The sequence below is a fragment of the Sinocyclocheilus grahami genome, unplaced genomic scaffold, assembly GCF_001515645.1.
Source record: "Sinocyclocheilus grahami isolate Dianchi unplaced genomic scaffold, SAMN03320097.WGS_v1.1 scaffold548.1, whole genome shotgun sequence".
In the NCBI taxonomy this organism is placed as follows: domain Eukaryota; kingdom Metazoa; phylum Chordata; class Actinopteri; order Cypriniformes; family Cyprinidae; genus Sinocyclocheilus; species Sinocyclocheilus grahami.
This window is the reverse complement of record NW_015505727.1, coordinates 224,930-236,690: the sequence shown is the minus strand read 5'-3', so window position 1 is coordinate 236,690 and position 11,761 is coordinate 224,930. Positions and strand designations below refer to the sequence as shown.

The window sequence follows — 11,761 nt, the reverse complement described above, 5'->3', positions numbered from 1 at the left end:
TCAACATTTCAATGTGTTTTTTATGTGTCTTTCACACACATTAAAATAATAATACAAATCTTATTTAACATGCAATTCTCAAAACTTATTTTGTCAGCTGAACATTTTTATCCCTGAGATTTTAAGGTAATAAATAATTAAGTATCACTTTGTAATGTTCACGGTTCTCTGACGTTGGTTAATGGTCACATGAGAAGCAGGCAAACAAATAAAATATTTAATATTTTTTAATAAGTGTTTTACTTTAACTGTTGGCATTTTTAAATGATTTCTTTTCATTTCACATTTTTGTGATTTCATATAGCTTTTCATTAAACTCACAAACCTCCAGCAGTTCCTTCACGAACCTTAGTTTGGGAAACCGTGATGCAATGTAATGTAATATTTAATGCACTTCTTGTTATTTATTAGAGTATATTTTCCTTTCTCTTTGTATCTTTATATCAATATGGTATCAATATGGATTATATTACCTAAAATGTCTAATGTTATGGTTTCCAATTTTTGGCATGTAATTTGTAATTAGTAACAGACTACAATTTGTAAGTAATCTGGATATAATTATAGTTCCTCTGTGAGAAAGCAGAAGTGAGCAAACCACTGACAGGAAACCCGCCGGATACCCTGAGAGTTGAACCAGTTGTAAGTTTAACAGTCAAACTCAGCGATGAGCGACTACCTTCACCTTCTGATCTCTGTCACAGTTCTGCTAGGTTTGGGTTCCTGCGAGCCGGTCTTTGATATCACGGATCCAGTGTTTATTGAGGAATGCGTGAGAGAACACAACAAGCACCGTGCCGACGTGAAGCCCAGGGCCGCAGACATGCGCTACATGGTAAATATCAGATGTGTCCTGATGTCAGATCAGAGATCGCAGGTCTCGATGGAGTCTGTGGAGGTTAAACATGCTAATGTGTGTTAAACGGATCTGAATGCATCGCTAGATTTTTAACATGAACCGGTTTACTCTCTTCATACAGTACGTCTTCATGCTCTTATTGTGCATGACAGTTGTTCTTCTTCAATATCCTTTTTCATTGAGGAAAAAAAGTATTTTCAGTTTCAGGCTTTTAAACTCCACTGTACAATAAAATACATGAAATATAAACTACAACAGACATCAGTGTGGTTTTAGTATTACTTACATACTCATAGTATTTTAATAATACTACACTCTTAAAAATAAAGGTGCTTCAAAAGGTTCTTCAAGCGATGCCATAGAAGAACCATTTTTGGTTCCACAAAGAACCATTCAGTCAAAGGTTCTTTAAAGAACCATCTCTTTCTTACCTTTTTACAATCTGAAGAACCTTCTTTCACCACAAATAACCTTTTGTGAAACAGAAAGGTTCTTCAGATGTTAAAGGTTCTCTATGGAACCATTTAGACAAAAAGGTTCGGTTTCACTTTATTTTGATGGTCCCTTTAACACATTCTGTTGACTATAAGTAACGTTTCATCTACATGTCTACTAACTCTCATTAGAGTATTAGTAGACTGGTAGGGTTAGGGTTAGAATAAGATGACATGTACTTGCAAAGTTACTTATAGTCAGTAGAATGTCTATTGGGAGACCATCACAATAAAGAGTTAGCAGATATTAAGCAGAAAGTTTTCTAATACTCTAATGTGAGTTAGTAGATATGTAGGTGCGGCATTATTTATTGTCAACAGAATGTTCCAAAGGGACCATCAAAATAAAGTGTTACCGCTTCTACGGCATCGTGAAGCACCTTTATTTTTAAGAGTGTACTAGCTATTTTTTATTCTAAGTTAGTTAATTCTAAGTTAATTCTAAGAAATTCTAAGAGTTTCACTTTTAGTTTAAGATTTTCAAACCCCACTGTAAAATAAACTATATAGCTAAAATACACATTACAATAGACATCAGTTTTAGTAGTACTTATATACATTACACAGTATTTATTAACATGAATTTTTTTTCTCATGCAATATGATGTTTTATTGAAAGAAAAAGGATTTTCATTTTAGTTTCATTATAAACTAAAATATAAAATACAATTGACATCAGTGTGGTTTTAGTATTACTTATATATTATTATAGTATTCATTAATAATAATATTATAATATATTTTTAAAAAGGGATTTTCACATATAGTCAGACTTTTAAACCCCACTGTAATATATATATATATATATTTTTTTTTTAATTAAAATATATTAATATATTAATAAGTCTAAAACTAAATGTGAAAATCTTTTTTAAAAGATATTTAAAATGTATATATATATATATATATACACACACACACACACATTTTAGTATTACTTGTATACTATTATAGTATTTATTCATATTTTTTCTTATACAATATAATTTAATTGAAAATGTTCATGTTTAGCCTCAGACTCTTGAACACCACTGTAAAATATGTAAGATATAAACTACAATATTGTCAATGTGGTTTTAGTATCACTTATATAATGTTATAGAATTAATTAATATTTTGAATGAGCTTTTCAAATTAGCTTGCTTTTCAGAATCCAATCAATTTCTCATCCATTCCTCGTTTTTTTTTTCTTTCTTGTGCAATATCCTCTTTTACTGGGGGGAAAAGATTTTCACTTTGACTTTTTCAGACTTTTAAACTCCACTGTAAAGTAAAATATGGCAAATATAAACTACAATAAACATTTTTCTTCTCGTGCAATATCCCGTTTCATTTCCTATAATCAGATTATGTAATTAGCATGCATTTCCTTCTAGAAAAAAACAGCTTAAGTTATTTTGCTGGTCTTGGCTGGTTTAAAATGGTCTCCCAGCCTGACAAGCTGAACATGAACTGAGTTTTAAGGCTAAGTGCGTGCATGTGTTTGTGTGCAGACGTGGGATGAAGGACTGGCGGTGACGGCGCGGGCCTGGGCCAGATTCTGCCTCTTTAAACACAACATTTACCTCAGGGAGGTGAGAAGGGTACATCCCACATTCACATCTGTGGGAGAAAACATCTGGGCAGGAGCCCCGTACTCCTCATTCAAACCTGAATCTGCAGTGAAGTTGTGGAAGGACGAGGACCAAGATTACAATTACGATACAGACCAGTGCACAAAAGTATGCGGCCACTACACACAGGTACAGACTCAGATCCAGTTACAGCTGAATCAGATACTAGAGAATTCACACAAGTGACTGAAACCTCTCTGTTTTCTGTCCATAAAGATTGTCTGGGCAGATTCGTACAAGGTTGGTTGCGCTGCACAAGCGTGTCCCAATGGTGTGGCTGAAACAACCTTCTCAACAATGCCTGGAATCATTTTTGTGTGCAATTATGCGACAGCGTAAGTATGAAAACCACAACATACTGCATGTGCAGAGAGCCAAATCAATACTGCAACTTGCCAAAACACCAAGCTAATAAAATGGTATTTCTCGTCAGTCGTTAGCAACTGCTGCAACACTTTATATTAAGGTTCAATTTGTTAACATTACTGCATTTGGTAAGATTAACTAAAAATATTAACTACATTTTTAACATCTCAAGTTGTAAAATTTGACTTTAGCTCATGCACTATTTATAAAATGATGTTAATCTGCTTATAGATGATGTAAAAGTGTTGCTTGATGGTCTCTCATGTTAGCTATTAACTACATTACACAAGAAGAGTCAGGAAAGCACAGAAGCTTGTTTGTGCCTGGAATATAAAACAAATCTCTCACAATTCTACATTTTTCTGCTTTCTGAGTTTACACACAATTTTGACAGGTTTCTATTAATTCTGCGTTTCCATCTCGCAATTGTCCTCTGAATTCTGAGTCTTGCATTTTAGACTTTTTTTCACTGTAATTTTGTATTTAAGTCTTGCAATTTTGTTTGTCTTCTTTCAGAATTCTGCATTTACGTCTCACAATTCTGACTCTTCCTTATTTTTCTGGAATTCTGAGGTTATATTTTGCAATTTAAATTTTTTTGCATCCCACAATTTTGACTTTAGAATTTAGAGTTCTGAATTTGTATTTCCCAATTTTAACTTTTTGTCCTCTGTATTCTGATTTTACATCTTGAATTTGAACTTTCTTTTCTCTACAATCTTGTATTTACATACATTATAAATTTTGTCTTTTTTTTTCTCTAACAATCCTGGGTTTACATCTTGCTATTCTGACTTTTTACTCTGATATATATATATTTTTTTTTTAGTTATGGGTTTCCATTTTGCAAACTCTGAATTTTCTCAGTATTCTTTATATCTGTATATGTAAGTTTACATCTCACAATTCTGTAATTTGTTTTAAATTCTTAATTTAAATCTCACAATAATTTTTTTCTGACGTTTTTCTTCCAGTGTAATGTTAAGAAATTAAACCTTGTTGGCAGGTGTGGTAAGCACAAAAAGTATTTATATGAAGAAGCAAGAAACTGCATGATTTCATAGAATTTACACACAATAAACGTGTCACCACTGACTTCTCAACAGAGGAAATTATCCAGTACCTCCGTACAGAAGAGGCGCCTCATGCAGCGGCTGCAGACAAGAGACGTGTGCAAACAACCTCTGTCGTAAGTGTTCGTAACAAAAAGACTCTCATCCTCCCCAATAACTGCATTACTTTATAACTGTCACTTCCTTTCACAGAAAACTCCACCCGCGACGCGACGCAGAGTAAGTGTCTCCTCCTGAGCTCTCAGTCGGCCCACAAAGCACTGCTTCACTCCATTCACAATTACAAATGTCTGGATGTCACTGCTTTAACAGGTGTCTGTATCTGCACTCAACGCTTTGATATCAAAAGCTGATCATGTGGCACAAGACCACAAAAAAATGCATTAAATAGGATTCTCATAGTTTGACAAATCTGCATTGTTTTGTGTAGTAAAGAGAAAGAAACTCACCTAATATTTAGAGACACTAAAAATATCGTTTATGCCATAGAAACAAAAATATGAAAAAAGGTCATTTTCAACTTTATCATCTCATAATTCTGACATTTTTCTCAAAAATTCGAGTTTGTATCTCACAATTCTGACTTTTTTCCCCCCAGAATTCTGAGTTTACATCTTACAATTATGTTTTTTTTCCCCGTCATGGAATGAATAAAAATAAAATGTAACTTTTTATCTTGCAATTAAATTTTTTTTGTTCAAATTGCAACTTTAGATCTAGCAATTCTAACTTTATTTCTTTTAATTGTGACTTTAATTCTTTCACAATTCTAACCTTGTTTCTCAAAATTCTTACATCTTGAAATGCTGTTTTTTGTCACACTTGAGTTTGAGGTTCAATTCTCACTATTAACTAACTTTTTCCTCAATAATCTCTTAATTTGCTGCTTTTTAATAGTTAGTGTGCTAGTTGTTAAATTTAGGTATGGGGTATATTAAGGGATCTATACGTGCATTATAAATACTAATAAACAGCCAATATGCAAGTAATATGCATACTAATAAGCAAATAGTTAATAGTGAGAATTGGTCGCTCAACTGAAGTGTTTTGCTTCTGATATGAAATAGAAAAATAAAAAGTGTACTTGCAAACTCAAAGAAAAAAGTTAGAAGTACTAGATAAAAGTTTGCAAGTCCATATATCACAACTCAGATTTTCTTCCTCTGAAATGCAACTTTACATCTTGCAATTCTGTTTTTTTTCCACATCACAATAAAAAAGGTATTTGCAACTTTTTTTATCTTGCAATTCTAATTTGAGCTTTATTTGAATTGCAAGTTTATAATTGTTTTTCACCACAGAATAAAAAGATTTGCAATTCAAACTGTTTTCTTCAAATTGCAAATCTCACAATTTTGACTTCCTTCTCAGAATTCTCTCAGAGTTATTCTGAGAATACATCTATACATCTAGCAATTCTGGTTTTTTCCCCCATAAATAAAGGCAATCGCAATACTAACTTACATTTTCTTGGAATCTCCAAGTTTATATTTTCTCAGAATTCTGAGTTTACATCTTAAAATTCTGTTTGTTTCCACCATGGAATTAATAAATACAATTTTTAATTGCTTAACTTTTTGTCACAAATTGAACTTTTTCAGAATTTTGAGTTTACATCTTTCAATTCTGTTTTTTTTTTTTTCACAATGGGATAAAAATAAGGTAACTGCCATTTTTTAAATCTAGCAATTCTAACGTTTTTTTCTACGAATTGCGAGAAAGGGTCAGAATTGTGAGATTGCAGTTAATAAGCTTCCATATGTTTCCATTGCTTATGCATTTACAAATACAGAAATGTTCTATTTTGTTCCTATTTTTGTTTAGAGTTTTGATTCTGTTTTGGGTCACCACTAATACAATGCAACATGCAATACAAAGACATTCAGACATTTGTAAGAGTGGCTCAGTGTTTCTGGGCAGCAGACAGCTATAACAGAGTGTGTGTGTGTGTGTGTGTGTGTGTGTAGGTTATAACTGGACTCCAGACTGGGACCCAGCGCTGTCCTCCTGCGGCTCATTCTGCCTGGCGGTTGTGATTATCAGACTCATATCAGTCCCGCTCATGTTTGCCTGCGTTTACTGCCTACAGCGCCGTTATAATCTGTTTGCATATGAGTAAACAGCCTGAACTCAACCACAAAACAACGAAAGTCTACATTCAGCCGAAGCCACACGTCCACTTGGACAGAGAGGAACATTAATGCTCTGATGCACATTTAATGCAAAGAATAATAAACGATAAGGAATAAGATGCCTACTGATTGTAAAATAACTTTGTATAATAACTCCTTCACACGTGTAATTGAATTTTTGGATGCTTAGTTAAAATACACACACAAAAAAAAAAAATTCTCTGGATATTTCCATGTTATCTTTTTCAATAAAAATGTTTAAAAATATTTTTATGTTTTAAGTAGCATTAAAAAATTCTAGTGACATTTTGATGACAATTGAGCACATTTCCTCCACAAATTATCATTACCATAACAAATAAAATCTATAAGTTATATATATTTATGCATTAGATATCATGACTAAAAATGAACTTACTTTAGTCATCTAGGCCGTGTCATTTCTAAATATACTACAAATGCATTTTTAATCTTAAATTGATGTTAAACTCATTAATTAACAGTGAACGAATGTTTTTATAATTTAACATTAGCTTAGTTTAATGATGTAAAAATGCTCATTTTTAATTCACAATACTTTATGCATTAAGTTAACAATTGAAATGTAGTGTAAAGTGTCACTTTATTTATTACAAAGTGTTTATATTTGTATGTACTGATTTTAATTTACTCCAAATAAAGAAAAAAACGTTATTATATTACAGTAATAAGAATCTAATGAGAAACAAAAACATCTGGATGCATCATGGTAATCAGCTGATATTCATATATTTTGAATATTTATATTATACATTATAAAGGTAAACAAAATTATATATATATATATATAAAATAAGAATAAACACTAAATATATTACTTAACTCGTAAGTAAAATATTTAATAAATATTTTATTTAATTTGTAAGTAAAATATTTAATAATCATAAAATCTATATTTATATTTATAATATTAAAATATATTAGATGTACAATATTTATTTATGAATACATTATATATAGATTTAATATTAAATGTTAAGTATTTTACTTAATTTACAAATTAAGCAAAATATTTAAGATTTAATAAAATCTATAAATAACTTGTACTGATAATAAAACATGTATAATATATATGTTTATAAATAACTTATTTATTGAGACAAATGTGCTTAAATGCCATAAAAATATTAAATATAAGAGGCTTGAAATGGTGTGAAGTATGAACTGGACATGTTTTGGGTGATATTTTGTAAATTAGTACCTCTGGTTGTCCAGTTTAAACGAGTGAAATGGTGCATTTCATTTGCATTATTGTCATATAAATAAAAATATAATAAAAACATGTCATGAAGGACATCTTTATCCAAAACACCTCCACCTCTCTTATTCCTCGTCTCCTACAAACTAAAGTCTAATAAATGATTCAGGTTTTATAATGACGCTGACAAAATCTGAAACCAAGCATCTTTTATATAAACACATTGACTAATAAACACAATATTACAACAAGGTGAGGATCCAGTGATGATCTGAGTGTGTTTCTCCAGGATCACAGTCAGATCAGCAGAGTTCAGATCGAGCGCCGCGTATCTTTCTCTGAAGGAGCTCCGAGCTTTTTACTTTTTGCTTTCTTCACTTTTTCTTTAATGGCTTGAATATCAATTTTGTTTTCGGCAGTTACTAAAAAGAAGAGAATAATAAATATAATATGTTTGCATGCTTATTCAACTGAATTATTCACACATTTAAAGTAATTTTACCAAAATGAATGTTACTAACCAATATTACTAGTAGTGAGTATATATATATATATATGTGTGTGTGTGTGTGTGTGTGTGTGCATGTTTATGTGGTTTATGAGGACACAAATTTGTATAATAACATGGGTATGACATAGGTATTACATTTTTTCACAAGGTGATTAATGAGGACATTTTCAGTGTCCCCGTAATTCAAAAGGCTTATAAATAATTCAGAATGAGTTTTTTTGAAAATCTAAAAATGCAGAAAGTCTCCTGTGAGGGGTAGGTTTAGGGGTAGGGTTGGTGTAGGGCAATAGAATATACGGTCTGTACAGTATAAAAACCATTACGCCTATGGAGAGTCCCCATAAACCATAAATATATATATATATATATATATATATATATATACACACACAGTAATAATTAACAAATTTATTTAAAAAATCAGATCACTTAAATCTCAGCAAAAAATATTATGAATATGATTTGAAATGTTAATTTAGATTTGTTAGTAAAACTAAAAAAAATAATATAATATTAAAGTATAAATAATATTATTTTTAAATACAACATTGAGTTATTGAACATTTACACATTTTTTAACAATCACATTTTATGCATTTTCTTATTAACTAGTAAAACTAGACATTTTGAACAATGATATTTCAAACAGTGTATATTATACCACACTTTGAGAAAACTGTAATATAGGGCAGAGTGTACTGTGTTCAGTTGAAGGAATTTTCTGTGTTGATTTTTGAATTATGCATTGTATTTTGTGTTTTCAGGTTACAATTTGGATAATTTTTCCATTTTTTCACATATTTTTTAACTGATCAACAAGTGCAGGTACAAACTAATAACAAGGTGTTATCATAATGAACAATTATTACTGAACAACTGCAGCTAGCACGTGATACACGTGTACTGCTAGATACCTTTGGTGTCCTCTTTTAGAGAGAAAATGTGTCTTTTTATCATTCGAGTCACAGATGCTAAAAGTTGCCAAATAAATTTTAAAAATAGCTAAATTTGTTGCTAGGTGCTTTTTGAAGAAAAAGTTGCTAGGGTAGTGTGAAAAGTTGCTAAACTAGCAACAAAATTGCTAAGTTGCCAACACTGATTGAGTAGGTACACTCTTAAAAATAAAGGTGCTTCAAAAGGTTCTTCAAGCGATGCCATAGAAGAACCATTTTTGGTTCCACAAAGAACCATTCAGTCAAAGGTTCTTTAAAGAACCATCTTTCTTACCTTTTTGTAATCTGAAGAACCTTCTTTCGCCACAAAGAGCCTTTTGTGAAACAGAAAGGTTCTTCAGATGTTAAAAGTTCTTTATGGATAATAGACTTCATGATAATAGACAACATTTTTGTTTAATATAATATTCCAGTCAAAATTAAGATCACGTACCATTACAAAAAATTTCAGCGACAGGGAAGATAATAATATTACAGATGTTTTGCAAAAATAATGTGCACAGATGGTTACAAAGAAATATTTCAATTTGTGGGAGAATATTATTAACAAAAATGGAAGAGATATCAAAATTAATTTATCCAGCATATTCATCGTCAGTGGTGCCAGAGAGGTGTATTAAGCAAATAAACCGAATTCATTATGATTTTATTTGGAATAATAAGCAAGATTTGATTTGAAAAGGTGATACGGTGAAGTTAACGGAGCAAGGAGGATTGAATGCAATTGATTTTGGAGTAATGAACGGGGTTATTAAGTCAAGATGCTTACAAATGTTTGTAAGAGATGAACAGTCTTCATGGTTTAGTGTTTCTGTTCATCTTTTCCAAAGAGTTGGAGGAATTTCCTTTCTTTTAAGATGTGATTTTGACCTGCCTTTTAAGTTATCTGATTTTCATGTAGCCTATTGGAAAATGTTGTACAAGCATAATTTTACTCCATATGATGTTGTAATTTGGAATAACAGGTGTATATTCCTTACATAAGAGGAAATCTTTATTTTATAAAGACTGGTTTGACAAAGGAGTTTGGAATTTAATGCATTTAATTGATGAAGAGTGTAATATGCTAAGTTATGATCATTTTAAAATGAAATTAATTTGGATTATTCTTATAGACAATTTTCTTTAGTTGTCAAAGCTATTCCTGTAGCTTCAAGGAATTTAATTAAAGGTATTTACAATATTCTTCTGTAATACCTACATTGGTTGATTTGTTTATTGACAATTATAATTTCTTGGATGTTAGTTAATTATTAGTTGATGTTATTTTAATGACTGCTATACACTGATGGTTGAGATTAAGTTACTGTAATCATAGTGTCATGAATTAATAATAATATTACAAATAATATGACTAAAGAGCATAATTGAGGCGTCTTTTTGTGTGTGTGTGTGCATGTACCATGGTATTATTTTTTAGAAAATTAGAGTGCCACATGAATCAGAAATTAGTTCATAAATTTGTGTCTAAGAGGGCAAATCACTGATTCAACTTGTAGTATCAAGACCAAGGGAATGCATGAATGTGATTTAATATTCTAAAGCACAGACAGTCTGCTTGTCATTATACACACACACACACACACACACACACACACAGAGAGTCTCAGTGTGCAGCATAATAAGAGTCACAAGTGCTGAAGCAGCTCAAACTGAGCACTCGTCCATCCAGTTTCGGACCAGCGTGCATCAGTCCATCCCGACAGCAGGAGCAGCAGGAGTAAATATGCATGTTTTGGGTCTGTTTATGGTGGTGTCTGTGTTCATCAGCACTGGATCTGCTTCAGATGATCAGATGGAGCTAGCAGCTTTACTGCGCAGCGTCTCTTCAGCAGCACTGATCCGAGATCAGCCGCTCACCGGCCCACAGACTGCTGCTGCCGGACCCAAGCTGCTGATTAAAGACGGGCTCATCCAGGGCCTGATGCTGGACAAGTCCTATGTGTTTTATGGGATCCCGTTCGCAGATCCTCCTGTGGCGGCGTCCCGCTGGAAACCGCCCCGTCCTGTCACGCCGTGGAGAGGGGTGCATGATGCCACCTATCCCAGAGCGGCGTGCATGCAGGCCTGCATCGGACCCATTGCTGACGAGTGTCCCAAGAAGGTGAGCAGGACACGATGACAGACGGGGAGGGACTGATTCTGTGGCTTGTAAAAATAGCAAAAACTTTTGGGTTCCATAAAGGTTTAAGATCTACACAGAGGAATAAATAACTTGAATTGATTTAATTTGCTATATTTAGTCATTTCTTTGGATTAAACAGAATTAGGGCTGCTGAAAGGGTATGGCGCAAATCAAAAAATCCTACTGACCTTAATGTGTATAAGTCACTCCTCTCTTCCTTCTCTGCTAATGTCCCCACTGCTAAAAGGACATACTATCATAACAAAATTAACAATTCGTCTCGCATGCTCTTTAAAACATTTTCCTCCCTCCATTGTCCTCCTCCTCCTCCCCTTCCTCATTAACTCTAACAGCTGACGACTTTGCCACGTTCTTCATTAATAAAATTAAAACCATCA

The 11,761-nt window shown here is 32.3% G+C and overlaps 2 protein-coding genes across 2 annotated transcripts in view; both read left to right on the top strand.

Annotated features, from left to right (window-relative positions):
- The first annotated feature begins 610 nt into the window (after positions 1–610).
- On the top strand, positions 611–6,735 carry glipr1a (GLI pathogenesis-related 1a). The gene is made up of 6 exons (XM_016238790.1): positions 611–835; positions 2,847–3,095; positions 3,183–3,301; positions 4,439–4,521; positions 4,598–4,624; positions 6,373–6,735. Exons 1-6 carry the CDS (start codon positions 668–670, stop codon positions 6,522–6,524), a joined length of 798 nt encoding a protein of 265 aa, XP_016094276.1. The 5' UTR covers positions 611–667; the 3' UTR covers positions 6,525–6,735.
- Positions 6,736–10,593: 3,858 nt separating this feature from the next.
- The window catches only part of LOC107555883 (crystal protein), a 12,963-nt gene continuing 11,795 nt past the window's right edge, over positions 10,594–11,761 (top strand). The window contains exon 1 of the mRNA XM_016238808.1: positions 10,594–11,342. Coding sequence (XP_016094294.1) covers positions 10,965–11,342 — 378 coding nt within the window. The 5' untranslated portion in view covers positions 10,594–10,964. The remainder of the gene's footprint in view (positions 11,343–11,761) is intronic.

Bases quoted from the DNA above. Each gene is read 5' to 3' on its own strand.
- glipr1a (XM_016238790.1), top strand. From the start codon at position 668: ATGAGCGACTACCTTCACCTTCTGATCTCTGTCACAGTTCTGCTAGGT. The intron at 3,096-3,182 runs GTACAGACTCAG...CTGTCCATAAAG, and splicing joins TATGCGGCCACTACACACAG to ATTGTCTGGGCAGATTCGTA. The intron at 4,625-6,372 runs GTAAGTGTCTCC...GTGTGTGTGTAG, and splicing joins CACCCGCGACGCGACGCAGA to GTTATAACTGGACTCCAGAC.